We start from the raw sequence: 15,912 nt of genomic DNA on the forward strand, positions 1-15,912 counted from the left end.
ACCATTAAAAATACAATAAAAAAGGATCAGTCGTTGAAAAAAGCACATTCTTAATTGCCTGCATAACTCTGGCGAAACAGAAAGGTTTTCAGCAGGCACTTAAAAGTTAAAGCAGAAGGCGCCTGCTGAATCTCTGTTGGCAGAGCATTCCACAGAACTGGGCCAATGACACTGAAGGCTCAATTCTGTGTCAATGTCAAATGAGCCTCACCAACTCGGGGGACAACCAGAGCCGCTCCTGCAGAAGATCTCAGTGACTGAGCTGGGATATAAGCGTTCTGGTGGTCCCTAAGATACCCTGGACCTAAATTGCTTAGGGCTTTGTAAATTAATACAAGGACCTTGAACCTGGCTCAGCAGCAGGTGGGCAGCCAGTGCAGATGTTTTAAAAGTAATGTCACAAGTTGTTGGCCATGTGCTCCCATCAACATTCTGACCGCTGCATTTTGCACCAGCTAGAGCTTCCGAACCAAGGCCAAGGGCAGCCCCACATACAGATGCTGGATAGCACTGGGGAGAGAATAGTATCCTGCAGAACCCCATAGCACATGTGCCAGGGGGCCAAGCAACATTCACCCAGTGTTACTCTCTAGATACAACCCAGAGGGTAAGAGTGGAACCACCATAATACAGTGTCTTCAATACCCATTCCACTGAGTCGTCCCAGAATACCATGGTCAAAGGTATCAAATGCCACTGAGAGATCAAGCAAAAGAAACAGGTATCTACTACACTTGTGACCCATTCAGTCACCCCACTCCAGCTAGCTTTAATAAGCCAGGATGGACATGGATCTAATGAGCAGGCAGTCGAGCACATCACTGCAAGCATCTTGTATACATCATCAGGCTGCATTTACGGGAATTGATCCCACAACGCTGGGTTTATCGTTGCATTGGATACTTCAGCTGGCACTGCCACAATAGTAGCAGTGACTACTATTGTGCAGAGCTGAGTGATTTTGTCGTCAAATTGTTTAGCCAGCTGGTTACAGCTGAACACCATGTGCTCCAGAGGTCCATTCCCCTGGTCAGGAATAATCAACCTCCAGATCACACAGAACAACTCAGCTAGGTGGTTCCTTGAGGATGCAACAGAGGCAGAGAAGTAGGATCTCTTTGCTGCCCCCACAACTCTGATTGCAAGCCCGAAGATGTGCTCGGTCTGCTCCGGAGATCTACGCCACTTACAATTTGGCCCTCACTCGGTCCGTTTCATTGACCAGAGCTCCACAGTATACCAAGGAGCAAAGCAGACTCCACAGCTCCAGAGAGGACCCTCAGGACCGATTGTCTCAATGGCCCTATGAGTCTCATCATTCCATAGTGAGACTAGGGCCTCAACAGGATCATCTGCTCTATCCACTGAACCCCCCCCCCTCAGAGCGTTCAGGAATGTATCAGATTCCATCTGTCTCTGGGGCGGACCACCCTAACTGGTCCCTCAGCCCTGCAGGGGAGGATTGCCGCTCACCAAACCTCACCAGGAAGTGGTCTGACCATGACAATGGGGTGATAGCCATCCCACCAATTTCCAGACCACCACCCTCCCCTCATGGAGCAAAGACTAGATCGAGGGTATGCCCTGCTCTGGTGTTGGACCAATGGCCATTTGAAACAGGCCCATAGTTGCCATGGAGGCCATGAACTCCCAAGCTGGACCCGAGGTAGCATAGTTGCTGAAGTCACCCAAAACCACTGATCTGGGTTCCTCCAACACTACACCCGAGATAACCTCAGCCAGCTTGGTCAGGGTGGCTGTTGAGCAGTAGGGTGAGCAGTATACCAACAGCATCCCTAATCTGTCTCTTTGGCCCAACATCAGATGCAGCCCCCCAGTCGCACTCCACGACACAGGAACTCCTCAGGACTACTGCAACGTCTCCCCCCCCACCCTCCAGTCTGGGCTGATGTTGTACCAAGTACCCAGATGGGCAGATCTGGGCCGCCCAGCTCCCACACCAAGTTTCAGTGATACATGCCAGGTTGGCCCATCCATCCATGACCAAATCATGGATCAGCATGGTTTTATTATGGACTGACCCGGCATTCAACAGTAGAACCACCACACTGTTGGGGCCAGTGGTACAGCATCCATTAGTATCAAGTGTAGGGGAGACCCCAGAGAGGGATATCAGGTTATTTTAAATGGTTGCAATCTGCCCTGCAACCTCAAGGTAAAAAGCAGGTAATAAAATACAAAAATAATATTGGGACCTGTTATAGGTTTCCATCATGCCAGTGTCTGCTGAATCAGCAGAAGCCATCATGAATGTACAGTGAAAGATAACACTTTTACTCAATCAACTTCTATTGGAATGTATACATGAAATCTTAAACTCTGCCAGAAAGCTAAGCAAATAAAATGATTCCCAGCAGAAGAAGGCAACTCCCACTAAGGCTGATCATCATAATTATTATTTCTAGATGGGAAACTATTCTCATTCCCATATCATTACCACAATATAAAAACTTCTATGGTCCAGGTGAAAACTCTAGGTAAATCAAAAGATTTAATGAGACTGAATAATAATAGATCAAAATATAATATACTCCATTATGAAGAACAGAACATGTTAAAGCACTCAAACGTTGGCTGACATAATGCTAGCCACCAATTTTGTCATGCTGATCAAGTTTAAACTATGACCGGTATTCCAGAAAGTGCTTACTGCTCCACATAAAAGATTAGACACCACATCCAAGTTGTTTGTATAAATGATGCATCCAAAAGGATGCCCTCCAGCACGCACACACTTTTTTTGTGCTTATAGAACACTGTAAAGTGCGACTTACACTTCAATAGTATTGTGTAAGTAAGAAACACACAGAGGAAACACACTGGATGCTTGCCACAACATATTATCCTCTCTAAAACAAAAAATTACATTTTCATGCTTCTCAAGATACACTGGTGCAACTCCTGAAAGCTAATCCCAGAAAGCACACATGCAAAAAGGAAGCTGCCCAAGTGAGAGGTAAAGCTCAATGTAGATTTGACCTACTGAAGCAAGGCTTTGGTTTTCCGCGTAGGGTCATCAGGGCAGAAGTTCTTGTATTCCTCCACTTCTTTTTCAAGGGACAGAAGCTGGCTCTGGAGTTTGCTGCGCAGTGATGGCAGAGTCTCCCGGATATGGTTTGTCAATTGCTATGAGAGAAAAAAAGAGGATAATTGTTTTACATCAACATCACTATGAGCAGTGTTGTTTATTGCTGAATACAAGCAATTTTCTCTTTTAAGTCAGCTAGGTTGCGGCCTTTCTCTTTTGCTCTCAATCAGGGGTGTGTTGTGCTGTGATGGATCTTTCATCTTGCTCAAAAGGAATAGATGTGGCTCCAAGGCACTGTTCAGAGTTAGGTATGGCAACAAACAACCCTTTCAGCCCCATCTCTGCCCAACAAGGCACAGCTCCCCAGGGTTCACCTTCTCCTTCTTTCTAGCACTAAAGTCCTTTCCTACTTGCCCTTACTGTTGCTGGGGACAAAGAAAGTTAGAAGAAAAGTTTGCTGCTCCCAGCCCAGCCCCTTCATGCCTTCCAAAGCAGGCAGTAATTTATGGAAACCATCTACAGATCATCTTCTGCTCCAAGAAATTTCATTCATGTTCACTTGGAACATCCAATGACAAGCCTGCGTATGACAGCAGATTAGTGCCACTGTATACTTATTTCTTGTCAAAGACCAGCAAAATACTGAGCTGAAACAGAAATAAGCTAGAAACCAAGAAGCCCTTTTCTGTTCTCCCCTGCTTCTCTGAAATGTTTGAACTAGCTCTAACCTCCTTTTGTGAGAGTAGAGACAGGGGGAAAGATCATATATGAGCTGAGAGGTGTAAGACATCCTCCTCCACAATGTAGCACCTCTACAAAGTTTAGGGGGAAACAGTGGTGTCCAACTGAAGATAAACCAATTATAAAGAGTCAGGCAAAAGAGCCAGGCTGCAACAAGAACAGTGTACCTGGTTGAGGATCTTCTGCAAGTGAGGGGTTCCCATGCGGTCTGCCATGTGTCTGTAAGCAGGATGGGAAAGGAAGAACTTGCGCTCAGCTGCCAGTGCTGCTCTGATGTCCTTCTTACCATCAATATCCTTTTGGCTCCGATTCACAACTCCCATGTAGCCTATGAGTGGACAGCTCCAAATATTAGTTTCTGCCTCACAGTTTTGCACATGGCCCAGTACAAATGCTGAGAAGGTGGCTAGGTCACAACAAGACAGCAGCTGCAGCTTCTGGACCAACCTCAAGGGCAGCCCTATATACAGCGCATGACAAGTAATCCAGCCTGGAGGTTACCAGTGCATAGACAACAGCTGCAGCTGTCTTTCCAGCTGAAGCTGATAAAAGGCACCCCTAGCCACGGAGGTCACCTGGGCCTCTAGTGACAAAGATGGATCCAGGAGTACCCCTAGACTACGGACCTGCTCTTTCAGAGGGAGTATGAACCAGACAATATGAACAACTATCGACCGGTAGCGAATGTTCCATTTCTGGGCAAGGTCTTAGAACGTGTGGTTGCCAGCCAGCTCCAGGCGCTCTTGGATGAAACCGATTATCTAGATCCATTTCAATCCGGTTTTAGGCCCGGTTTTGGCACAGAAACAGCCTTGGTCGCCCTGTATGATGACCTTTGTCGGGAGAGGGACAGGGGAAGTGTAGCTCTGTTGATTCTCCTTGATCTCTCAGCGGCTTTTGATACCATCGACCATGGTATCCTTCTGGAGAGGCTCGCGGAGTTGGGAGTTGGGGGTACTGCTTGGCAGTGGCTTCGCTCCTACTTGGCGGATCGCCTCCAGAAGGTAGTGCTTGGGGAGCATTGCTCGATACCCTGGACTCTCCATTGTGGAGTCCCACAGGGATCGGTTCTGTCCCCCATGCTTTTCAACATATACATGAAGCCTCTGAGTGCAGTCATCCGGAGTTTTGGAGTGCGTTGCCATCAGTACGCTGATGACACGCAGCTCTATTTCTCCTTTTCATCTTCTTCAGGTGAGGCTGCTGATGTGCTGAACCGTTGCCTAACTGCGATAATGGACTGGATGGGAGCTAATAAACTGAAACTCAATCCAGATAAGACTGAGACGCTGTTGGTGAGTGCCTTTTCCGGATGGAGGATGTTCATCCTGTTCTGGATGGGGTTACACTCCCCCTGAAGGAACAGGTTCGTAGTTTGGGGGTTCTTCTCGATCCTTCCTTGTCACTCGAGGCTCAGGTAGCCTCGGTAGCTCGGAATGCGTTCTACCATCTTTGTTTGGTAGCCCAACTACGCCCCTATCTTGGCGGGGACGACCTCGCCTCAGTTGTTCATGCTCTAGTGACCTCTAGATTGGACTACTGTAATGCACTCTATGTGGGGCTGCCCTTGAAGATGGTTCGGAAGCTGCAGCTAGTGCAAAACGCAGCAGCCAGATTATTGACAAGGACCAGTCGGTCCTCACATATTACACCTGTTCTGGCCCGTTTGCACTGGTTGCCAATTTGTTTCCGGGCCAAATTCAAGGTGCTGGTATTGACCTACAAAGCCCTACACGGTGTGGGCCCGAAATACTTGATGGAACGCCTCTCCCGCTATGAACCTACCCATGCACTTCATTCGACATCTAAGGCCCTCCTCCGAGTACCGAGTCATCGAGAAGCTCGGAGGGTAATCACAAGATCCAGGGCCTTTTCTATGGTGGCCCCCGAATTGTGGAACAGTCTCCCCGAGGAGGTACGCCTGGCGCCTACGTTGTTATCCTTTCGGCGCCAGGCTAAAACCTTCCTATTCTCCCAGGCATTTTAACTGCATTTTAACTGCATTTTAAATACATTTTAAATATGTTTAATATATTTTTATGTATTTTAATGTGTTATTGCTTTAGTTGTTTCTTATATTGTCTAGTGTATTTGTATTTTATATTGACTGATTTTGTTGATTTATTGTTTTATTGTATTACTGTTTGATGTACACCGCCCAGGGAGCCATTGGCTATGGGCGGTTTATAAATGAAACTAAATAAATAAATAAATAATAGTATGACCCCATTCAAAGCAGACAACTGATCAATTATCTGAACTCAGGAACCACCAACCCACAGTGCCTCTGTCTTGCTAGGATTCAGTCTCAGTTTATTGGCCGTCATCCAGCCCACCACCGAGTCCAGGCAGTGGTCCAGGGCTTGCATGGCCTCTCCCAATTCAGATGGTTGCAGATCATGTCCCACAAGCATCTTGCTGACATTTTGTGCCCAATAATGCCAAGAATAAAAGAAAGCTCAGAGCTTTAAGGATGATGGAAAGACAGCAAAACAAACAGCATACTTCAAGACTACCTACTTTCACTTCTTCCAGCACTGTTGGACAAAATCCAATTGAGTGCATATTAAATATACATTGCATGACAATTTGGAGCCATATCATTAACCCCGGTACTTCATTCAAGTCTGATTATGAAATACACTTTTTATTCAAGTCTATGAATTTGACTAGTGCTACAAGGCTTGTGCTCATGCTAGGGATGGGATCTACTGGCCAGTGCCGGTTTGAAAGCAATCTGTCAACCTAATATGCTGTCATCCATTCAAGTTTATTCTTTGCCCAATTTTACTCATCCGTTTTTCCCCCATGGAAAAAATACTGATATTAATATTGATACTTTTAAAGGCAACATCAATATTTTGAAAGGAAATGATAAAAGGAATATCAATAAATTGAAGGAAATATGGATAAAAATATTGATATTCATATCAATGTTTTAGATAAGGATTTTTTAAAAAATCTGTTTCCAAAAATAGTTGCAGAAAATCACTGCGTAAAAATTCAAACCACAACTATAGTGAATAAGCAAATTAATGGAAAATTCCGTACCACATCCGAATTGGGTGGAATTCTAGCACATCCCTAGTTCATGCAAACACATATCCCTTAGTTGTACATTTTAACAGCTATCTACCTCTTCGAAGAGGCAAGAGTTTGTTCTCCAGAACATCTCTAGCATCAGTGCCCTCATCCATCAGGTCTAGCTTGGTTATTACCCCAATAGTCCGTAAGCCTGAGGAAAAAACAGAACTTCTGATCACAAGATGGTCCAAATATTCAGGGAAGCAATTAAATAAGCTCTCCAAAACTGTATCACACATTATTGACAAAACAATTTCTCAACACAATAGTAATGGCAGAGATATGACATAACATTATCACCTTGGTAAGTGCAGTGTAATAAATGATATGTTTAGCAGAGCTAGTTTGCACATTTCAGGTTTCTCAGGGTGATTATGATTTTTGTAAATTTTTTGTAAAGCATTACTTCATACTACCCAGAACTAAAATTACAACTACCAAGGGCAGGAATTATTCCATTTTGTTCTACTCTGCATTTTCAAGTTCCAGTTGTCCTAACCTTATGTTATCATTCTGCTCCCAGGGCCCGCTAGGAAATTCCCTTTGAAGATAAGCATTTTAGTAAAGTGTTTGTTACAGGACTGCAGAAAAAACATCTTGACATTAGGCTATTCTACCTAGTAAGATTCAGTGTTTCCTTTTGTCACCAGAGTAGCTCAGAGTGATATTTCAGAGTCCCTACTCTGTTCTGCCTTGGGACTGTATGCATTTATCAGTGCAACAGGTTAAAGGGAAAAAATGGAGTATTGTTTTTACCTTGTGGGTCAACTTCTTTGGCCATTTTGAGAGCATCTGAGTTGGCCAAATCCATGTTGGCTGGAGTCACAGCAAGAATCAAGCTGCTCTCTCTGCTGATGAACTGCAAAATCATATCTTTTATCTGGTACTCAATGTCCTGGGGTTGGTCACCCACTGGCACCTTAGTAATACCTGGAAGGTCAATCAATGTCAGATTCAACACTGAAAAGAAAAGAAAAAGACAAAAGCATTAAGAACCTTCCTTTGAGAAGGTCATCAAGTTTTGCTTTGTGAAGGCAAACTCTGGACCTCAAGGAGCTTTGCCAAACTCTTTCCATCAAAGGAGGAAGGGAAGACTCCCAAGACTTTAGAGAGATCAACCCTATGTGCTTCAATGATAATTTATAAAAACATTTCTGTAAAACAAATATAGAAACCTCAGAATGAGTTTCTTAATACAAAATTCTATTTAAAACATTGTTTCAAAAAGGCCAAAACCTCTTGTGAGTCTCTATTCACAAAGCAAGAGTCATGACATTATTTTCAAAGTTATAGGAACGTGTCTTCTCATAAAAACAAAAAAGCATATGTCTGACCAGTTATCTTCAGGATAGTAAGACCCCAAAGCCTTTTAAAACAAGGTACATCTGATGCCTTGTCATCTTCCCAGAGCTTAAGCGAATAGAGATTCTTATTCCTAAGAAATACTACATAAAGCCATAACATTCCTTTTTAAGTGGGTATTTCCAGGCCAGTACGCTTTCAGTAGTCCAATAGCCCTCAGGTATATGCTTGTGGTCCAGTAATACCCACTTTTAAAAGGCTCATCCAGGGCACAAAACCACACCTACCATGTGGCGAGTACACTCTCAGATTGATGGGGACAGGAGAGATGCCTTTGTTTGTTCCTGTGACCCTGTCCGTCTCTGCTTCAATCTCCTGCCGGACTTCATCAAAATCTGTAAACTTCTTAGACTTGCAGTGCAAAAACTCAGCATATTCTGAAAGAGAGGAAACATTTTGTCAGGTTGTGACACAGACCTCTGGGAAAGCTTTTGAGGGCTCACATGAAAACCACTTTTAACTGTACCACATGCTTTATCACGCCTACCTGATTTGTAAGTCTGCACTGCATGCTCAGCAGCCTCATTTTATGAAAATAGTCCTGGGTAGACGTGGGAAGGCCCAGTGGGGAAAAAGGAGAAATTTGGGGGGGGGGGGGACACGTCACCTTTTTTCCCAGGAATTCTCCAATTCTTCGGTGAAAAAACCAGAAAAATATGGGGAGAAATGGGAAATAATGTTTTATTTTCTGATTTTTTCTTGTTTTTTTCCCCCGAGGCCTTAACATCTCTAGTGCTGAGGAGAAAAACATATCCCCCAAATGTGCTAATATTCATTGTCTATTATGTTCTGTCACCAATATGCCGTTGCTTTAGTCCGAGGCTATATATATATATATATATTTTAAACATTTCTATGCCGCTCTATCTTCAAAGAAGCTCAGAGCGGCGAACAATTCCGTGATAAAAAATACAATGTAAAAACAACAGTAGCAGCTAAGAATACCCATTTAAAACAACGTTAGATAGTAAGCCCTATACAATAAAATGATCCTAATCATCTCATAGGTAAAAGATTTCCTAATCCTTAATCTGGGTTAAAAGCAAGACGAAAAAGATATGTTTTAACCTGGCGACGAAATGCAGGGAGTGAGGAGGTTAACCGTGCCTCTATAGGCAGGGAGTTCCAGAGTCTCGGGGCGATAACTGAGAACGCCCTGTCTCTGGTTCCTACCAGATGAACTTGGGTGGAAGAGGGTATCTTAAGGAGGGAGTTATCGGAGGACCTAAGAAAACGGGGAGGGTTATAAAAAGACAGCCGGTCGGATAGATAGACAGGGCCCAAGCCGTAAAGGGCTTTAAATGTCAACATCAGCACCTTGAATTGAGTCCGGAAGCAGATCGGCAACCAATACAGATGTTGCAACAGAGAAGTTGTGTGAGCACGAATATCGGCTCCTGTTAGCATTCTTACAGCTGCACGTTGGACCAGTTTAAGCTTCCGAACTGTCTTCAAAGGCAGCCCCACATAGAGTGCGTTGCAGTAGTCGAGCCGGGATGTAACTAAGGCATGAGTTACCCTTGTCAAATCAGATAACTCTAAAAACGGGCGCAGTTGGCGGACCAGTCTTAGCTGGGCAAAAGCGCTCCCGGACACAGCAGCAACCTGTGCTTCCAGGTTCAAAGCCGAGTCCAGAAGCACACCCAAACTGCGGACTTGGGTCTTCAGGGGGAGTGTAACCCCGTCTAACACAGGTACATTCCACGTTTCCAGGTTAGCCTTGCGACTGAAAAGGAGCATTTCTGTCTTGTCTGGATTTAATTTCAACTTGTTCTTCTTCATCCAATCCGTCACTGAGGACAGACACTGGTTTAGGGGACGAACGGCTTCCTTGGCTTCAGGGGGAAAGGAGAAGTAAAGCTGAGTATCATCAGCGTATTGGTGGTAACAAACTCCAAACCTCCGGATGACCTCACCTAGTGGCTTCATATAAATGTTAAATAACAATGGAGGCAGGATGGAACCCGGTGGAACACCACAGGTCAGCGGCCAGGGGGCTGAACAAGAGTCTCCAATTAATACCTTTTGAGATCGACCTTCCAGGAATGAGCGGAGCCAGCAAAGCACAGTACCCCCAAGCCCCATCCCCGAGAGGCGATTAATAAGGATACCATGGTCGATGGTGTCAAAGGCCGCCGAGAGATCCAGGAGAATCAACAGGGACACACTCCCCCTGTCTAACTCCCTTCGAAGGTCATCCACCAAGGCGACCAAAGCCGTTTCGGTCCCGTGGCCAGGTCTGAACCCAGATTGGAATGGGTCAAGATAATCCGTTTCCATTAGGAAGCGTTGAAGTTGACTAGACACCACCCGTTCCACGATTTTACTTAGAAAAGGTAAGTTGGATACTGGTCGATAATTGCCCAAGCATGATGGGTCTAAGGAGGATTTCTTCAAGAGCGGTCTCACGATGGCCTCTTTCAGACATCCCGGTAGGGAGCCTTGTTGGAGTGAGGCGTTAACTACTCCACAGACCCATTGAGCCAGACCTCCTTTGGCTTGTTTAATAATCCATGAAGGGCAAGGGTCAAGTGGGCAGGTGGTAGGTCTCATTCCTCCAAGGAGGTTGTCTATATCTTCAGGTTGAACAAGTTGAAAGGAATCCATTTTAATTGGACAGACAGAGGCCGAAGGTACATCCATAGAGACTGCATTGAAATTGGCTTCTAAGTCGGAGCGGATCTGATCGATCTTATTCGCAAAATAAAAGGCAAACTCTTGACAGTGATTTGGGGGAAAATCCCTGTTATCCCCAGGGTCAGCTGGGTTAAGCAAGTTTCTAACCACACGGAATAATTCAGCCGGCTGGTTAATGGCTGATGAGATGGAAGCTGTAAAAAAGGCCTTTTGAGTAGATCATCTAATAGTTGAATAAATTTTTGAAAATTCTTTAACGACAAGTCGATCAGATTCGCTTCGAGTTTTCCGCCAACGTCGCTCTAGCCCCTGACGAGTGTGTTTCATCACCATCAGTTCATTTGAGAACCATAAGGCTGGTTTTCTTCTGGAACGCAGGAGGGAACGCTCGGGAGCGATTGTGTCGATCGCCCTGGTCAGAGAACTGTTCCAGAGATTGACCAGAGTATCGACAGAATCGTTTACTTGGGAGACAGGGAATTCCCCAAGGGCTGATAGGAAACCATCAGGATCCATCAGTCTCCTGGGGCGGACCATTTTAATAGGTCCCTTCTCCCCCCGGTGGGTATGAGTCGCAGTTAGCCTAAAGCTGACTAGGTGATGGTCTGTCCATGACAACGGAGTTATCAAGGGATCTACCACTCCTAGAACCTTGTCATCCTGTCCCGCATAAAAAACAAGATCGAGGGTGTGACCCGCTGTATGAGTAGGGCCTGTTATTAGTTGAAATAGGCCCATAGTAGACATTGCTGCTATAAAGTCTCGGGCCTCTCCATGAAGTGAAGACTCTGCGTGGATGTTGAAATCACCCAGAATCAACATCCTGGGAGATTCCAATAACAGGTCAGAGATCAATTTGGATAGTCCAGATAGAAGGACTGCTGGGCAGCGGGGAGGTTGATACACCAATAAAATTGCTATTTTGGTCCGCCCACCGAGTTTCAAATAAAGACACTCTAATCCTGGAATTTGCAGAAGAGGGTACTTGGTAATAGGAATGGAGTCACGAAAGACCACTGCGACTCCCCCACCCCGACCCCCCGGTCTAGCCTGTTGGTGTACACAGAAACCTGGAGGGCAGAGATCGACAAGGTTCACCCCGCCTAATTCATCTAACCAGGTTTCTGTAATACATGTCAAGTCGGCATGTTCATCCAGGATAAGGTCCTGAATGATCGTAGTTTTTTGATTTACCGATCTGGCGTTAAAAAGCAGGACTAGTAATCCGGGCGGGTTGTCATCCAAGTACACCTGTCTATTTGGCCGAGGACGTCGTGTCGGAATTGATAAACAATGGTAAGATCTCTTGATATGGTGAGAAGGTTTTCTTGAACCATATCTTCCACCCCCACATATAGTTACTATAGGTTCTCCTAAAATAGAGTCCTTCAAGGGTTTATAAGGTATCGTATGATATCAAGGGAGATTCAGTTCCTTTTGAGGGGCTAAGACTGTGCTTTGAAAATTAACACCCATGACATCTGATTCTGGTATACCTGATCGAACATAGGTTGTCGAGTATTTAATGCCGAAATAGGCTTCAAAGCAGTTTTCAGAGTATAAAACCAAAATATTGTTGTTGTTATATGCCTTTAAGTAGATTACGACTTATGGTGACCCTATGAATCAGTGACCTCCAAGTGCATCTGTCTTGAACTACCCTGTTCAGATCTGGTAAGTTCAGGTCTGTGGCTTCCTTTCCTTCTCTTGTTTGGCCTTCCTCTTTTTCTACTCCCTTCTGTTTCTCCCAGCATTATTGTCTTTTCTAGTGAATCACGTCTTCTCATTATGTGTCCAAAGTATGATAACCTCAGCTTCATCATTTTAGCTTCTAGTGACAGTTATGATTTAATTTGTTCTAACACCCAATTATTTGTCTTTTTTGCAGTCCATGGATGAGAAAGGAAGATGGCGGCATAGGCAGACGTCTTTTTCGGAGCTCCGCAGTGACCATCTATTTACCACCTATTTACCACCTATTTAACATCTTCTGGGGGCATGAATGGGCAGAGTAGAACAATCGTCACCCCCTTTTGTAAACTGAGATGGTTACCCTCCTACCTGGCTCCAGAGGGTGATATCGTAGCGGAGGGGCGCAGTAGAGAACGCCGTGGAGGGTGCCGAGAGAAAACGTTGCAGAGAGTAGCCGGAGAATGGAGAGCGGCCGCTCGGATTCGAACTTGGCTCAAGCTGCCGGCGTTCTCCGGCCTGACGCTGCTACGTGGGCTGCTGCCGGGACGGTGTTCTCCTGGCAGCCTTGGGGCACTTCTATCTGGATGAGAGCAGAGCCGCGGGCGTCGGGCGGCGAGGCGTCGGGTCACCGGTGGTAAGTGGCAGTGAGAGCGCCACGAGAGCCAGCCCTGACAGCGGCCCCAGCGGCGGTGGGAGGACGCCGAAGAAGATTGGCTCAGCGGCGGTGAAGAGGTGCCGGAAAGGAGCGGCTTGGGGGCAATGTGAGAGCCGCGGAGGTGCAGCGTCTAGGCCGAAAGGCCCTGGACAGCCGGCAGTGAGCGGTGGTGAGAGCGCCGCGAGAGCCAGTCCGACAGCGGCGGTGGTGGAGGGAAGACGCCGAGGAGGAGCGGCCCAACGACGGCGAGGAGGTGACAAGGAGGAGCGGCTTGGTGGCGGCGTGGCAGCCGCGGAAGTGCGGCGCCGAGGCCGAGAAGCCGTGGAGAGCCCTAGAGCGCCGGGAAGCGGCGGTGAGAGCACTGCAAGGACTAACAGGCGACGGCGGTGGTGTGTATGGATGAATGAATGTGGAATTGGGGTGGAAAATTTGCTTTGACTTAGTCTAATTTTATTTAATTCAAATTAATTTAATTAAAATACAGCCGTTAGGGACGGAGGCGGGTCTCCGGACCAATATTGTTTTAAGGTGGGTGGCCTGTTAATTGACAGATAGGGACAGAGGTATGTGCAAGCCAGGGAGGGAGGTGAGGGGCCAAGTTATAGAAAAATTGGGCAGCAGACGCTGGAAGGGTGCTGCTGGCAGACCTAGCCAGAATAGGGGAACGGGGGATAGATGCATTATACCCATCCCGTTCCGGGTCTGTCCAGAACCAGACGATAACTGGGGGACGCATGGTTTTTACCGACCTTCGATTACTGTTGTGTAATGCCAGGTCTGTGGCACAAAAAACTGCGCTCATCCATGATATGATCTTGGATGGGCGGGCAGACCTGGCATGCATTACGGAGACTTGGCTGGACAAGGCCTCTGCTCCCATTCTTCAGGCCATGTGTCCACCAGGTTTCCGTTACGCACAACAGCCGAGGGTCGGAAGGCGGGGAGGGGGTGTGGCAGTAATCTATTGAGAGTCCTTGGTTTTTGCCAGACCTCCTCTCCATAGGACCCAATTTGTTGATTGCATGTACTGGAGGTTGGGCCCGAAGGGCAGTTTGGGGATCCTGCTAGTGTACCGCCCACCCCGCTGCACAGCAGACTCCCTGGCCGAGGTGCTGGAGGTGGTCTCGGCTGTACGGATGTTGTCCCCAGAATTGTTAGTGCTGGGTGACTTCAACGTGCATGTCGAGACCACTCTCACTGGATCCCCTCAGGATTTCCTGGAAACCATGGCTTCCTGGGAACTGCACCTTAATAACACTGGGCCCACCCATGTAGCCGGTCATGCTCTCGACCTTGTGTTTGTCCTGGGAGAGGAGAGGAGTGCTCTGAAGTTGGGAGTGGTTTATTCCACCCCAGTGTCATGGTCAGATCACTACCTGGTAAACATAGACTTCTCAATGCCACACCCCATCCGCAGGGGTGAAGGATCTATTAGAATGATCCGCCCCAGGCGCCTGATGGATCCGGATGGATTCCTGACTGCGCTAGGGGAACTAGAACCTGCTGAAGGTCGCCCAGTCGAAACCCTGGTGAGGGAGTGGAATGATGGGATCACCAGGGCATTAGACCGGGTGGCTCCGAAACGTCCTCTCCCCCTGAATAGAACTCAGTTAGCACCATGGTATACACCACGGTTGTGTACTCTGAGGCAGGAGGTGAGACGACTAGAACGCCAGTGGCGGAAATCCCGCTCCGAAGATGTCCGGACACAGGTCAGAGCAGCAGTAGTTGCCTACCAAGTGGCAATAAAGGCAGAAAAGAAGGTTTTCTTTGCTGCCTCTATTGCGTCTGTGGAGTGCTGTCCCAGGAGGCTGTTCCAGGTGGTCCGAAGCCTGGTCGGTCCAGTTGCCCAGGAACCCTTGGAACAGTCAAAGCCCTCCTGTGACATATTGGCAAAGCACTTCGCCGACAAAATCGAACACCTACGGAGCTCGATTCCATACGCCGTGGACACAGTAAGTGAACCAGAGTTGGCCAGTTGCATACCGGTAAGTTGGGATTGGTTCCAGCTTCTCCCTTCTGAGGATGTGGACTAGGTGCTCTCGACTGTGAAGCCTACCACTTGCCTAACTGACCCATGCCCATTGTGGCTCCTTATGAGCTGCAGAGAGAAATTGGGCAAGGAGATCAAAGCAGTGGTAAATGCATCCTTGAAAGAGGGTGTGATGCCATCTGCTTTCAAGGAGGCAATCGTAAAGCCCATCTTGAAGAAGCCCTCCTTGGATCCCCAAGTTTTCAATAACTTTCGCCCAATTTTGAACCTACCATTCTTGGGCAAGGTCATTGAGCGAGTGATGGCCAATCAGTTGTCGACACACTTGGATGAAACGGATTATCTAGATCCATACCAATCGGGTTTCAGGACTGGGCATGGAACTGAAACAGTCTTGGTCGCTCTGGTAGATGATATGAGGAGGGCATTAGATGGGGGAGAATTCACCTTTCTTGTCCTCCTCGATCTCTCAGCGGCTTTTGATACTGTCGACCACAGTATCCTTTTACATCGCCTGGAGGGATTGGGAATTGGAGGCACTGTATTACAGTGGTTCCGTTCCTTTCTATCTGATAGGTATCAACAGGTAGCATTGGGGGAGGAGGTTTCAGACCCTTGGCCTCTCGATTGTGGTGTGCCACAGGGCTCTATCCTCTCTCCCATGCTATTTAACATTTATATGAAGCCGCTGGGGACGAT

At 46.8% G+C, this 15,912-nt stretch overlaps 1 protein-coding gene across 12 annotated transcripts in view; it reads right to left on the reverse strand.

The window, feature by feature from the left end:
• The window catches only part of DNM2 (dynamin 2), a 100,575-nt gene that overhangs the window by 59,022 nt on the left and 25,641 nt on the right, over positions 1–15,912 (reverse strand). For all 12 annotated transcript variants that reach the window (XM_061583541.1, XM_061583484.1, XM_061583571.1 and 9 more), the window contains exons 3-7: positions 8,464–8,613; positions 7,631–7,834; positions 6,927–7,025; positions 3,958–4,118; positions 3,005–3,147 (exon numbers count right to left, since the gene is read on the reverse strand). In XM_061583541.1, the coding sequence (XP_061439525.1) occupies positions 3,005–3,147; positions 3,958–4,118; positions 6,927–7,025; positions 7,631–7,834; positions 8,464–8,613 (757 nt within the window). The remainder of the gene's footprint in view (positions 1–3,004; positions 3,148–3,957; positions 4,119–6,926; positions 7,026–7,630; positions 7,835–8,463; positions 8,614–15,912) is intronic.

The sequence above is a fragment of the Rhineura floridana genome, chromosome 1, assembly GCF_030035675.1.
Source record: "Rhineura floridana isolate rRhiFlo1 chromosome 1, rRhiFlo1.hap2, whole genome shotgun sequence".
NCBI lineage: Eukaryota > Metazoa > Chordata > Lepidosauria > Squamata > Rhineuridae > Rhineura > Rhineura floridana.